Source organism: Seriola aureovittata, chromosome 16 (assembly GCF_021018895.1).
Source record: "Seriola aureovittata isolate HTS-2021-v1 ecotype China chromosome 16, ASM2101889v1, whole genome shotgun sequence".
Classification (NCBI taxonomy): domain Eukaryota; kingdom Metazoa; phylum Chordata; class Actinopteri; order Carangiformes; family Carangidae; genus Seriola; species Seriola aureovittata.
Window position 1 is genome coordinate 22,274,295 of NC_079379.1, and position 14,464 is coordinate 22,288,758.

The 14,464-nt window shown below is 41.4% G+C and overlaps 1 protein-coding gene across 3 annotated transcripts in view; it reads right to left on the reverse strand.

Annotated features, from left to right (window-relative positions):
- Positions 1-1,035: 1,035 nt before the first annotated feature.
- The window catches only part of col22a1 (collagen, type XXII, alpha 1), a 56,236-nt gene continuing 42,807 nt past the window's right edge, over positions 1,036-14,464 (reverse strand). For all 3 annotated transcript variants that reach the window (XM_056399639.1, XM_056399640.1, XM_056399637.1), the window contains 14 exons: positions 14,342-14,395; positions 14,161-14,214; positions 14,023-14,067; positions 11,552-11,605; positions 10,207-10,260; positions 9,986-10,039; positions 7,405-7,476; positions 7,253-7,288; positions 7,108-7,152; positions 5,950-6,129; positions 5,757-5,823; positions 5,452-5,634; positions 4,517-4,594; positions 1,036-4,432 (listed from right to left, as the gene is read on the reverse strand). In XM_056399639.1, the coding sequence (XP_056255614.1) occupies positions 4,239-4,432; positions 4,517-4,594; positions 5,452-5,634; positions 5,757-5,823; positions 5,950-6,129; positions 7,108-7,152; positions 7,253-7,288; positions 7,405-7,476; positions 9,986-10,039; positions 10,207-10,260; positions 11,552-11,605; positions 14,023-14,067; positions 14,161-14,214; positions 14,342-14,395 (1,170 nt within the window). In that variant the 3' untranslated portion in view covers positions 1,036-4,238. The remainder of the gene's footprint in view (positions 4,433-4,516; positions 4,595-5,451; positions 5,635-5,756; positions 5,824-5,949; positions 6,130-7,107; positions 7,153-7,252; positions 7,289-7,404; positions 7,477-9,985; positions 10,040-10,206; positions 10,261-11,551; positions 11,606-14,022; positions 14,068-14,160; positions 14,215-14,341; positions 14,396-14,464) is intronic.

The window sequence follows — 14,464 nt, forward strand, 5'->3', positions numbered from 1 at the left end:
ACATCATCCCTACAGCTGTCTGCACAGCACAAATACATTCACAGATCAAATATGACCTTTACCAGGCTGCAGAAAAAGAGTTAGCATAGCAGCCATCCCAAAGACGTCCCTTTGATTTAATAGATCGTATCGTGGCTCGCAGCCAATGGGTTTTAAGTTGTGTACATAAGTGGAAAGGGTGCGCAGGGTTCATAGAATTTGATTTCAGCAAAAGATTAGTGATTGATTTACATATTCAGCTTATGGATATTCAACATGATGGATAGCAGAAGAACAGAGTATATTTCAAAGTGACACTATTTTAAATCCATTTACAAATTTATAAAGGATATAAATGAGTTGGATCTTTAAAATAGTCTGAATTAATGTCACTAAAATTTATATTTAAAGGTCCCACTTTTTACACTTTTTCAGGTGTTTTATTTGAAGTGTTGATCCATAAGGAGAACCAAAAACCTTAATGTAGAGTTTACATTTCCTCTCAGGCTTCTCTCTGGAGCTCTAGTAACAACAGGTTGGTGAGCCAATCAGAGGAGAGGAGGCTCTGAGCCTCTCTTCTGATTGGCTGACTGCTTTCTGAATGATTGAATAAAAATAAAGCAGATTTCAGGTAAAACACTAGGAGATACAAAATCCTGTGAGGTTGGATGGTGGGTCCAGGTGGGGTGGGACTGAGAACGGTGACTCCTTTGTTGTGACATCACAAAGTTACAGGAAGTCCTGACGGCTGGTTTTAAGGCTGTTTCTGAATACAGGATTACTTTCACAGTATTAATATAGAACCTAGACCTGATCTATAATCACACTATACATGGACATCTACCTTTATACAATATGTCTATAACTTTAACATTCATATTATGATAAATAATGGTTAAAGTCAAGCTTTATTGCTCTTACCGTTGCCAGTATACAACAACAGACATGTGTTAAGTCCCAACATTGTTACTGTCACATCTAAATAAGAGGGGTTGCATAAAGTTTTAGTATCAAAAGTCAGAAAGCACTTATTCAAAAAACATAGCAAAGCCTGTATTATAAAATGAATCTGTTCCATTCTTTATTATACAGTACAGTACATGTGTCTTTCCAATACTTACAATATGCTACTTATTTAAAGTATCTTAGCACCAATTTATCAGGAAAAAGTTAATACAATTTAGTTAAAGCATTAAAACACCTCTGCACTGGTTCAAATTGTGAATAATTTATCCATATAACTTAAAAAAAAATCAAATCAGCACAAATAGCTAATTTGAATAATGATATGTGTATGGCCTATATGCATTACAAAATATAGAGCTTTGTGCAGCAACCTGCTATCCCACCCTGTAACACAGTCTATTGGTAACTGTAACAAGCATTTACAAATCAAAGAAACAGCAATATTGATACGGTCGGACTGTTCAATAAACCAGTGACAGAGAAGCAGCTAATAGGTGGATTAAATGGCACGGCTGAAAGAGCAAGTCATTCACTCCATTCACTCGTTTGTGACCAAACCTGGTTCTGAACATATTGTACATTTGAACTTCACTGCATTTAAAGATGCTCTCTACCACTTGGCCTACATCTACAAATACATGTTAGTTTTCAAACATTGTTTTTGTTACGTTTAACATCTGCGCTGTTTTAAAATAAAAAATATATTAGTGTGGATGTAGCTACAAATATTTGCCGATTTGCAAATGGTTGATTTAAATCTCAGAGGTAACAGCCACAGTTTTGTTGGTTAGATCGAAAAAAAGACAATGTCAGTAAAGAAAAACCGAAAACACTCATTATTAGTAAATCAGCTAGTTAAGACATGTCAAATCCTGTCTTAGCTAGCTAGTTAGCCTAGCTGACCAGCTAATTTTTAAACCATTTTTTGGTATGACGCAAGCTAGAGGGTCCAGCCTGCTGGATGTTTTGGATTTATTCAGCCATCTCCATGAATTAATGACAAATATCTCTTTTTCAATTCATGTTTTTCCACTTTTTAAAATGAGCCGATGTAACAGAGGCCACTGTCCACATGTGGCCAAGAGTGAGAACTGCAGGATGCTAATTATTTGCCACCATAAACTACCAGTCATACCAGACCTAGCACAGCTGTAGCAACATCATCAGCCAAAAAAGTTTATTGGATTTTATTGAGGGTGCATTTTAATGCCGATGAATTAAACATTTCTTATCTTAGATGAAGAATGTGTTATTACATCTTTCAAAAACTATGTAGGTTTGCTTTGATGTAACACATTTAATCACACCTGCCTCTGAAGCCGCTGAGAAATATTGGTCAAATTAAATGATCACATTCTGCTTTACCAACATCCTCACAATGAAGTTGTGTTGCAGCAACAATTTGACATCCGATAGGTAACCTGAGCAAGAGGTGATAAATGTTACTGCGCCCATACTGTGATAACCTGTGACCTTTTGGTCAGATGTAATTTCTTGGCAAGCTCACATAAGATTTTTATACTCGCTCCTTCAAAATTTCCCCTTTTGCTCTTGTGGGTATTGATAAGCTTCTTCATGTTTTTGAAAGGAAGACAAATGTGCAAACTTTTGTGGAGGCTATTTAAATGGTTCTAGATGACCAATATGTCTGAGGTTGGAGAGAAGTGTAATTGGTCCACGAGGGATGTAAGGCAAAAGCGGTTACCACAATGCTCCGGGTCATCAGGATGCAGGGAAGCATCACTCCAATTTTAGGTTCCAGGGGACAAATAAGAAAAGCTATGTGTCTTCAGAGCAGGGCTGAGCTGCCACAGCGTAGGCACTTAATAAGCCTCGCTGAACAGAAAGGAAGTGACACGTTTAGAGAGAGCACTGTGAAACAAGCAGCTTTTCAAGAAAGGTGAACAAAGGCTGCAATTATACCACCTCCTCAAAGCCGTTCACTGCCCAAGTCCATGCATACCTCAGAGAGAGAGAGAGAGAGAGAGAGAGAGAGAGAGAGAATGGCCAGAGCCACTTCATTAAACATAATAGTACATATCTGATATTTCTAACTGTCTCAACTTCTGTCCTTTAGACTCAGGTTTAATACACATCCTGTGGATGAACAAATTAACACGTATGACTTATGCATACCGTGTTATTCATTTTAAATGGCTATCATTTTAAAATTAGACATCCCACTTAAAAAAAAAAAAAAACAATTCATACAAAATGGATAGTGTGGGAACTGTATCATATCTTTTTCAGCAAATAATCAGAATTTTTGGAATGAAATCCACCAAATCTCTCCCAAAGCTTGAATTGCCAAGACTCTGCTTTATGGGTTGTGACAGAGGGAATTTCCGCTGCCTCCGGTTTATTCCCAGAATAAAATCTTATTTTCATTTCTGTCTAAATAAATCAAACATGTTTACTTTTTACAAATGGAGCAAAATAACAATTTATGTAAGGGTGGTTATATTTCTGTGCCTGATCTTGGGCAGGAACACGATCCAAAACGAGGCGACATGAGAACACTGCTACCAGCTTGGAGGCAAGAGGCGCATGAATGTGGTCATCCATCACTCTCCACAGTAAGTCATTAACACTCCTCCTAAACAAAATCACTATCGGTATTTGAGACTGTGCCTCACACTGCCTGCCCCCCCCTTCCCCTTCCAATCAGTGACAACAAAACAGATAATTCCCTTGACTGACTAATTACCAACAGACTGGTAGAAAATCCCCTGTGAGAGATCAATTTAGTGAGCAGTAACTGACAACTGCGGCTTGACGAAGTACAGTGTGGGCTGCGAAGGGTAATTGATGCAAAATGGTTGAGGCAGAAGAAAAAAAAAAAAAAAAGAGCCTGTGATGCTGACATATTCCTGCAAGAAAACACCTGTAACGCTGTACTTTTGATATAATTACTGATGAAACGATACAATATCAGAATCCCAAATCTTCGCTCCCGATGGAAGTGAAGTGTGAGAGGGAACTGCATCATCCTTGTTATCTCCCTATATATTTTACAGGAAGCATGCAAGTGGGGGGAAAAAACAAAAAACAAACTGTTTAGCTGCCCTCTTTACCCCATATTAACTCTTATAAAGTCCCCCGATGCTCAACCCCCATCCGTCCCAAGCTTCATACCAAAAAAACAAACAAAACAAAGAATCTGACCGGCAGCACATATTGCTTCAGCCCTCCGTACTGAGGTTATCTTCAAAAAGGAAAAGTTCTTGATTCAGACTGACACAACCAAGTTCATAAATACAGCTGGACTTCAAGCTCTTTGTGTCTCTTGTTTCTTAAGTCCCCTTGACGTTTTTGGTGTGGGGTCTTTGTGCCAGGCTGGCATAGTAGGCACACTGGGTGGGGTCGCATTGGCCAGGAGGACCTGGAGGTCCGGGCTGACCGTGGGGACCAGGGTTTCCTGGCTCTCCCTGGACTCCGGCTTGTCCTGGGCTTCCGTCTTTACCGTAGCCAGGCAGACCGGCTGGACCTGGCGCAGACAGAGCAGTAATTAGTGACGGGGTGGAACCAACATAATGATGATGAATGCAGTGAGTAAGAGACCGGTTGTTACCTATCGGGCCAGGAGGGCCATGCTCTCCTCTTTCGCCAATACCGGCATCTCCCTTCTCTCCTCTTGTTCCTTTCTCACCTGAAACGAACAGGAAAACAAAAACAGTCAAAAATGATTTCTACACATTATCAGCCTTCGTTTTTACGAGCATGACTGACAATTGGTTCATGACATATACGATTTCAGGGAATTATGCAACACACTGGGTCATGGACAGAATGAGTGGGAGAGACAGAGATCGAGAGCGTCAGCAGAGACGAGCGCTGTAGCTCTCTTTAGTTCTCCCGTCTTGTAGCTTATATGATTAAAAGTGCAGTAGATGTGCTGGACAGATGGTGAGCGAGTATTGTCTGTAAAGTTTGTCTGGACAGTGAAAAATATGCGAGTAGAAATCTTCTCATTTAACTTTCGCAAAGAAAGAGAAAGTTTGTTTCCCAAAAAGGAAAAAAAGATTATAATGAAATTCTGGCACAAATGTTGTTTCTTCTCTCTTCTATCAGTCTTAAAGGCTACAACACAGTGGTGGGTGATCTGACCAAAAGATCATATGACAAATCATGATCTGAATCACAATCTGCTTCCTGTTCCCACTCTGATTTTATTCTGAAAATCCTGAGCAGAAGTTGTGATTCGTATCTTTCTGCCGCTTTGACACTTCTTTAAGATGTTGGTCTCTTCGCCCACAGTGCTGTTTTCTGTTTACTGAGTGTGTCACACACCTCACTCTCCTCTATGTAAGTCAGATCACCCACTCCTACTACTGCGTGATATTGTTCGCTATAAATGAAGGAAGTAATTTCAATGACAAAATTCTCTTGTAGTTGCACCAGTGATTGATTTTGAACCTTAAAATTGCAGGAGACGCCGTGACTCTGTGAAGGAACAAGGTCACACACACACACACCCAATAACATTGATATAAGTCTTCGTCCTACCTTTAGGGCCCATGGGTCCTCTGGGGCCTTCCCCTCCATTCTGTCCAGGCATGCCAGGCTCTCCCGGGGGGCCAGATCGTCCAGGATTGCCGTCCTTACCTGGAGGGCCCGGAGGTCCCGGACGGCCGGCTGTGCTCTTCACATGGGCCGGCTGCATCTGAGCCATGAGGTAAGCCAGTTTGGCTGGACGCAAAAGAAAACTGACTTTAATCTCAGAACACTTCTGTTAGATTTGCCCAGATGAACCAAACATGTCTCTGAGATCTTCGGGCGACATCAGAGCCAAACAGAAATCTCCTCCTCACCATCTAATTGTTTTGCCAGCTCCTCCTGGATGAGCCGTCTCATCTGCTCCAGTGATACCGACTCTCCCTGAGACAACAGAGATGTTAATGATTAACTCAATTATTAATATCTAAATCTCACTCATCTGTGAATATTGCTGTGGCATCAACATCGCTTCAAAATCTCATTAATTTTTGCATGGATATGACTCACCCTTGGTCCTGGGATACCAGGGTTTCCTGAAGGTCCTTGTGACCCAGGAGGCCCTATTTCTCCTGGGGGTCCTGACATGCCCATCATTCCTGTGTGGCCCTTTCTGCCTGGGGGTCCTGGGTTTCCAGGCATTCCCGATTCTCCTGAGTGTCCTTTATCTCCCTTTATACCTGGGTCACCCTGGATAAGATATCAGAGGAGTGCTTCAAAATAACTGATGGGTAAGTTACTGAACAATGAGGAATGCATTGAGTGAAGAGTCGAATATGCTCCTTATATACTAAGCATGAATGTAAAGCTGCACAAAAATATTTGTATTTTTTTCTATTGCTATTTACATAATTACAACTTTACCGTTTCACAAAATATACAAAATGACAAACATATGCATGTTAACCATGGACCTAAATTAATCAAATAATTATAATCATATCAGTTCAATAACACATAAATCATTGTGTTGTTCTTGTTCATAATGAAACTGTGTATCATTCAAATATTCACAGCACAGGTTGGTCAGAAGGTATAAAACCTGGAGTCACATCAATGAAGACGGGAGAGCGACTCTGACTTATGAAGAACACTTAAAACATTTTGAGTTTGTTATTGAAAAGCAGCATCTGCTGATGTGAATCAAGATCTCAGCAGAAGAAGGAGGGAGAGCTGTTGATTTGCTGTCCAAACAAAAACCTCTCTGCATGCCTGACGCTTGGCAAAGAGCAGCTTGACACTCCACACACAAAAGACACAGAAGATTACAATTGTTTGTTGGTTATAAGCTAAAGCACGTTGTATTTGTCGGATCAGATCACATTTCATGACCAGCAGAAAACCAGGTCATTCCAAAAGCTTCACACTGTACACAGACATACTGTACTTACATAACCACCTACTCTTTCTATAAAGTAACATGTTACATTACCCATTCAATATTTACTCCACCACTGGTCTTACACTCCTACATAGCCTCGCACTATTTGTATTCCTGTTTACACTCTGCAGCACCTGACCTATATCTGCATTTGTTTCTCCATGTTTATGTTTATTTTTGTTCACTAGAGATCTGAGTCATATTCCCTTGTATCTGCAAACAAACTTAGACAATAAAGCTGATTCTGGTTCAGATCATGTATTTGTTTACGTCCCTATAGTACTCACCTTATCTCCTTTGACGCCACGATCACCAACTCTGCCCGGCATCCCCTACAAACCAAAACCAGTGGATGTGAGCAAGAAATCAAGTCACAGTAAACGATACGATATGATACGATACGATTCATCAGTGGTCTTAGGAAGTGCTTACCTGCTTCCCCTCGGGGCCCACTGGACCAGCTGGACCCTGGACATCAACATAAAAGTAAGCATTACTGACAGCTGCTCAAATCTGGGATCTGAAATTATTCTTTTAATCAAAACACACACACACACACACACAAAAACAAATCTTCCACTCACCGCGGGGCCTTTGGGCCCACTAAATCCTGGTAATCCGGGGTTGCCGGCCTCTCCCTTGTCTCCCCTGAGACCCTGTGAGACAGCAGAGACATGGCTGTTCACATCACATGGCACGCACGTGGCGTACTGTACTTGTAGTCTAAAAGCCTCGCTCATTACTGAGGATTCAGCAAGATTAACATTTAGCTGCAGTTCTTATCAACATGCAGCAGTGCCCTGGATAAAAATCTCATAAACCAATCTTGCGGTGGGACATGCCAGCTTGAAGAGATTAAAATTCATATTTACAAGGGACATGGAGGCCCGAAGACAAGCTGGTTATGGCAGCCGCAGAGTGCAGGAATTTTCTAATGATTGCACAAATTACAGAGCGATTCATGTTCTTTTCCTCACCTCCACTTGTCAAGATTCCTCTGCTTTATTTTTGCTGAAATGGATACTCTTCTCTATCTTCACCACTCACTACACAATCCTTTCTTTGCTTGGGTAAATTTGGTCATCTGATAACATTTTTGGCAACATCTGATCCTGCCTCTAAATACCTTCAGCCTCCGCTAAAAATCACCCTCCATCTCCTCCTCTAACCCTCCCGCATCTGGTTCCTGCCCTCCCCCGTCCTCCGGGCTATTTCTGATGATCTGCTCCCTCTGCCGACTGATATCATCGACTCCTCTCTGATAGCTGGCTGCATATCGTCTGCCCTCCAGTTAGCAACGGTTACTCTCCCTCCCAAGAAACCATCCCTCTGCCCACGGACCAGTGTGCAGGTCCTTCTATTTCTTTCCAAAACGTTCTGTTGCGAATAATACCGACATGTGAAATTACAAAACAAAACAAAACAAAACAAACAACAACAAAACGTCTCTAACTGGTCTCTCAAGATCTCCATCTTTATTCGCTATATTTTACTTCCCTAACAAATGACATCTGTCATGACGACCTCTCGCTCTCCCTCCTCGTCATCTACAGTCCCAGCGTCTCTCTATAAACTCCCTAATCAGCAAACCCTCACACACTTTAATTAACCTCCTCTGTGTGCTGAGCGAAATCGCACAAGTGCATTGAGTACAATGACTCCGATTTCTTTATGAGGACTGTGACAGCTCTTTGAAATGACATGTCACCAGGGCAGAGGCCTTTCTGTGGCCAGTAAAGTGCAAAGCTCATATTTCATAAGTAGCTTTAGCTCAAATAAAATAGATATCTTCATCTTTGTGTTAGAAACTTGTTGCCTATTCCTCTGGGATTTTTCTGTATCGGCTTCTTGCTCGGAGTGAGAGTGTCCGACATGAACACAGAGAGAGATTTACGCTCTCACTGGTTTGAAGTGGGCGAAGCTGATTCGTGGAAAGGAGATGTCATGTACTTCTGTGCAAATCACCGGCCTGACAGGTATGTTCCCTCTCCGTGTTACCTGCTGCCTGTTTGATCGTTGTGCAATTTACATGCAGACAGTGTCGCTGAAACACAAATTAACAGCAGCCTGTATTGTTTTCATGGCAGGCTGCGATCGGGGGGGCACATAGTTCTGTTTTCAAGCCGCTGTCAAGCAGGAATGAAGGTCAAAGTGGCAGCAGCTTCTCCAGGCAAAGCTTCGCAGTAAAGGTTTTTCTTCTGTTTTATTTGAGACATTAATGGCTTCGTTCTTTAGGTAAATTCAGGAGCAATTTTCCATCTATTCAATTAAAAGTTAGAGTGCCTGTTAATGCCCGCTCTAAAGATGCTTCATAATATTTACAACACCTACACTCGGCCAGTGGCGCTCCTAGACTCTGGGGGGGCCCCACTCCAGCCCCCCCATGCGGACGCTACAAGAGACTGGCAGAGACTACAAAGATTTACAGTTGTCTCCAAAACGCTGGTTTCTAGTTCGCCTCTCCTGTGCCTCTGCACTCAGCTTCATCTTGGCATGAAGCCTGACACCTCTGAAATTAAGGACAACTTTGACAAAACTGATCTTTTTTTTTCTTCCCCTGAAGCACGCTCCCCTCCCTTCCCTCCCTCCCAGTCCCACATGACCTTGTTTGCAATTCTGCATCATCAGATGATTCAGACCTGACGTCACCACAGACCCTGCATAGGTATTTGTCTACGAAACGTCTGCAAGACGCACAGACCTGCCGAGGGATTTATTGGCCTCGTGCCTCCCGGAGACGGTGAACTGTTTTGCTCTGAAGTTACTTGACAATAAGTTTTCTCCTGCTGGCAGGAACCTGGTCAACTCCTTTCAATCCTGGCTCACTCAGGGGAAAGTGATGCTCCCACCCCGGTCAGGACAACATTTACTACGATCTTTCGTCACAACATGACAGTTCATCTCTTCTAGAAATACTTCACATCCTCCTATCGCCTTCAGTTACATCCCACATACAGTAACTGTTTCTTCTATCAGCTCTGTTTTCCCTCCTGCCACTCACTCACTTCTCTACTAAAATTGATCTTTCTGTGAAACATAGAATATTTGTCACAGCTTCTACGGCCCTTTTCATGTGTTCCAGTTGTGCGTCATTCACCTGGGAGCTTGTTATTCTGATGCAAAAAGCTTGACAGAGAGAAAAACTGAATTTAAACATTAACTCACTGGAGTTCCAGGGAGACCTGCTTTTCCTGACGGCCCTGGTTCACCTGGCTTGCCCTAGGATGGAAAAAAAAAAGAAGAAAAAGACAGTATGAGAAAATGGATGGGGAAGGACAGCAAGAGAAATGACTTGAGTGCCACTTTACGTCCATATCTATCTGTCTGCTTGACACTGTGCTGTGTCTGTCTTGTGTTTGTGTCAGACAGCCCTGCCAGAGACTCACCGACTCTCCTCTTGGTCCAATACGTCCCTCTGGACCTGGAGGTCCCATAGAGCCCTGCAAAAACAAACCAAAAAAAACAAACCAGACAGTTTTATCACATCTTCTACATACTGAAAACACTGACTCGCTCATATCTCACCTTCAGGGCACGCCTTCAGGCAAGCATGACCATTTTATAATCTTGACTGAAATACAGCCTGGACTGCAGCAGTGAGTTAACTCCTGTTTTTTTGTGGAGGGAGTAGGAGGGAAACATATTCTGACTTTAGGGGCCTTGCAGTGTGAGAACAGTCTGTCTCCAAACCCAACAGTAAGAGGATGAGTTGAGGTTTTTTTTTTGGTGAAGTGTTATATCCTGCTACTAAACAAATGGGGGGAATAAAAGTGCTGTGCTCTAAATGTGTATGTTAGAGGGATTTCAGTTTGTCGTTTGATGAAGATGAATGGGATGAAACACAATGTCAAAAGACATAAAACTTAATTTACACAAATACTACTGGACCTTTAGTATTATACAGACGTGATTAATGCTGGAAATGCTGCATTCTGTCCAAAAAATGTTTTAATCTTATTGAGTATTATCAATCAATGGAGGACTGGTTCCAGAAAGGCAAAATAACAATTATTCTCAGGACGTGGGTGACTGAGCCGGGGATGAATGTTATACAGGGAAAACAAGTATTTGCTGCGGAGGCATGTGTATAACCTTTAGACAGAGAATGCGTAAAGGACAACTGTGTGGATTTCATGCTTTTAAACTTATTGTATACTTTTTTAAAAAATGAATAAAAATCACTTTATTGCACCTTTGTTTTCTGTGTGTGTGTGAGATGAACTGAGGGAAATGCAGAGACTTAAAATACTGAGTTGACTTTTACCTTCCGGGGTCACAGTTTTGACGTGTATGCAAAGCAGAAAATACAATTGCAAGCCGTGAAAAAACCAAGGGGGTAATTTCCACGTTGGATTCAGGAACATGTCCACCCTCACTTTTAAAAATCCTATTTGTGTCCCCCTGACTTTTATTGTTTCAGGTTGATTTTCTTAATAAACATGTCTCTGGACTTTGGTCTCTTACTGTCCTGCAACCACAGCCCAGAGGGGAGAAGATCTAAGTGGATAGAGGATGTTGAATACACGCTCCTGAGTTCCTCAAATCAATAATCTTGAGGAGTGAGTGCTTTGAAAACTTCTTTTTGCCCTGGGTTTTGCCTCTCAGGATACATGCAGGCTTATAGATTAAGTATATTGGGTAAGTATGCAGCTTGAAAGGAATACCACCTAATCAGGGGTTAAAAAACATTTTAAAAACTCTGTAATATCAAATGTACAAGGCTGAACATACCTCCTTCCCAGGTTTGCCGTCACGCCCGAGCGATCCAGGCTTTCCATCTTCTCCCTGTTCGGCACATAAGAAGAAATATAGAGAAACTCAGAGAACTAATTTGAGGTGAGGTTTACTTCATTTCCCCAGAGAAATTTGTCTCGGATCAGAGACGCCGAAACATTTTTGAAGTTTGACCCAATTTTCTTTTTTTGTTTGTTTTATTGCAGTGTCATGCTCTCAAGTGAGAGACTTTACTAATCAATTAAGGACCATGAGATTGAATCATTAGACGATATAGGATTTGTGGTAAAAGACTTACATCTGCATTTTTCAAAATATTCTAATGGCGTTAGCTGAAAATGCATTTTATACATCTTTCACTTCAACTATCATCATTCCTGCAACTATCACTAAAGCTAGAAGATATCGTCATGGTGACAGGAGTATGGGGTGTTAATGAAATGTCTAATTAGTGTAGCTTTTAGCTTGCTAGCTAAAATGTTCCATCTGCTGCCTTAAGCTAGCTAGCCACACAGACCTGTACAAATTCCTACAAAAACATGAACACACCAATCTCATTAAGCCTGAAAAATCATATTTAAAACATATAAAGCATTTAAAAATATAAAGCTTACATTTTCTTAAGCTCCATTTTCATCCACTTTTATGTGTTTTCTTATACGTTTGACCTTTGACTTCCTTTTGAGTTGCTGAGCACAGCATGTTGTGCATATGTCGTGCAATAATGTCTGTATACAATGTATGAACATATATGTGCGCTGTGGTTTGTAGAAATGTTCAAGAGAAGCGTTACAAGTGCGTCGCTGTATTTCTTAAGGGCTGAAATGTTCATATGACGATATATCGCACTTTCTAAGCTAGCTAGTTAGCGTCTGTGCTAAAATAACTTGCTGTGTGAGAGCCGCCTGCAGCGAGCCAACTGTATGACTGACCGGTAAATGTTCTGTTCCTGTTCAGACAATAATAATAATAATAATAATAATAATAATAATAAAGACAATACTCCTCATTCTGCTGAGTGCGGTTGTCCACACTGTGCAAAGGCTAAATCTGTATTTCTTAGTGTATATACAGCAACAGTTTCCTGGATAATAATGAAAATAATTTGCGTATGACTGACATTTAGTGACAGTAATTATAAGCGGTGGAGAGTAAATCTCAGTGTGTCTATGGAAACTCTTCACTAATACATTGTCTGCTGTCAGTGTGGCAGCGCGGGGGCTTCAGGGCTGAGAGGCTGCCTGTCAGAGTTGTCTGTAATGAGCCGTGCTATTGGTCACGGCGCTGTGGCACCAACCTTTCCTGCGGGTGCGCGTTGTGCGAGAGACAGAGCAGCGGTGGCGAGAGTGATTCTCTCGGAGAAGAAAGTGTGTGGAAAAAGTGCAAGTGTCAGACAACAGGCTTTGACATCGCAGTGCGGCATGCCAAAACACTGACTGTGGCTGTGAACTGTTCCCTGAGCTCCTGCAGCTACAGCTGCTGAGCGGAGAGGGACGGTCACCACCGAATGCTCTTCACCGGTTTTATTCCTTTTGCAGTTTTAAAAATGAAAATGCCACCGTTTTCAAATCCAGCAATGATGATACTGCAAAAATGTTGTCATTTTTATAGTTATGTTCTTATTGTTGTATTGTATATTGTAGGTGTAAAAGTGCTGGAGCCTTAAAATACTATATGTAGGGGCAAAGAGAGAGACGTTTCTCATTTGATAAGGATGAATGGAATAAATGCAATTTCAGGATCATTAATTACATTAAATTGCCAATTATTACATTTGCATATTAAATCAATTTAATGGAGGAAACCAACCCTGTACAGACACCAGAGTTGTCTTGGGTTGTTGCTCCATCATCCAACTGAAAAACTGCAGACTTCATCAAAATAGAGTAAAAAGGTCTGTCACCTAAAATACACAAAACTGCGCTGGGGAAGATTTTCTGCTTTTCCACACAGTCACATTCCCCAAATACCATTTTTTTGCTTACATTTCCAAGGTGAAATGAAACTGAACACTGCTGTCACAAGAAGTGGAAACTTTCCAAATGTCAAAATAAGAGTAAAAGATGAAACGTTGCTGCTTCTTGTCTTCACATATCTTTGATACATGTTCTTTTTTTTTATTTACCAGAAGTCATTAATTTTAATTGCAAATGCATTGCTTCAATGTGTAGTATTAATATATTTTGATGGACTAAAGCGAGTGAGACAGTTCCAAGTCTCAAAAATGATGTGCTAGAAATTGCTTCATGAATCCAATGCACAGTGTATGCCTGGTCACCATTTATATGTCACCCCCCCCCCCCCCCCATTTTCCATCACAGTAACAGGTGACAAAGTCAATGGGGCTCCCTGCAGATGCTGAAGCTCATTAGGCAAGAAAATGGAGGCCGAAGAATAAATACTGGTTTTGTGTTTAAGTGCAAACTGACATGTTCAAATACATGGAAGATAATTAGTAGCACACTGACCTTAGATCCTGGAGGTCCAGGTTCTCCTCTGTGGCCTTTAAAGCCCTGCACAGGAGGAGAAAACACAACGAATCAGCAACAACAACTTCTGCACGGCCAACTTCTTCCATCACATCTGTTTACTGGCTGGTCACTTACTGGGAGTCCCCTCAGCCCAGGGTTTCCTGGTGGCCCGAGTTCACCTTGCTTGCCCTGGAAAGAAAATGGAAATAGTTACAGCATCATGTCTTGGCAAATTATACTATCAAATGTATCTAAATATAGACAATGTTTTGCAGTTGGTGTTCAAACTCTATATGGATTATTTCCATCTACTCACAGGTTCTCCTGTTTCACCTTGTCTGCCATCCTTTCCCATCTTTCCAGGCTGACCCTGCAGATCAGCAGATCAAACTGATTGTTTAACATCTTACAATTGCATTCATTACACCACAATAACTGC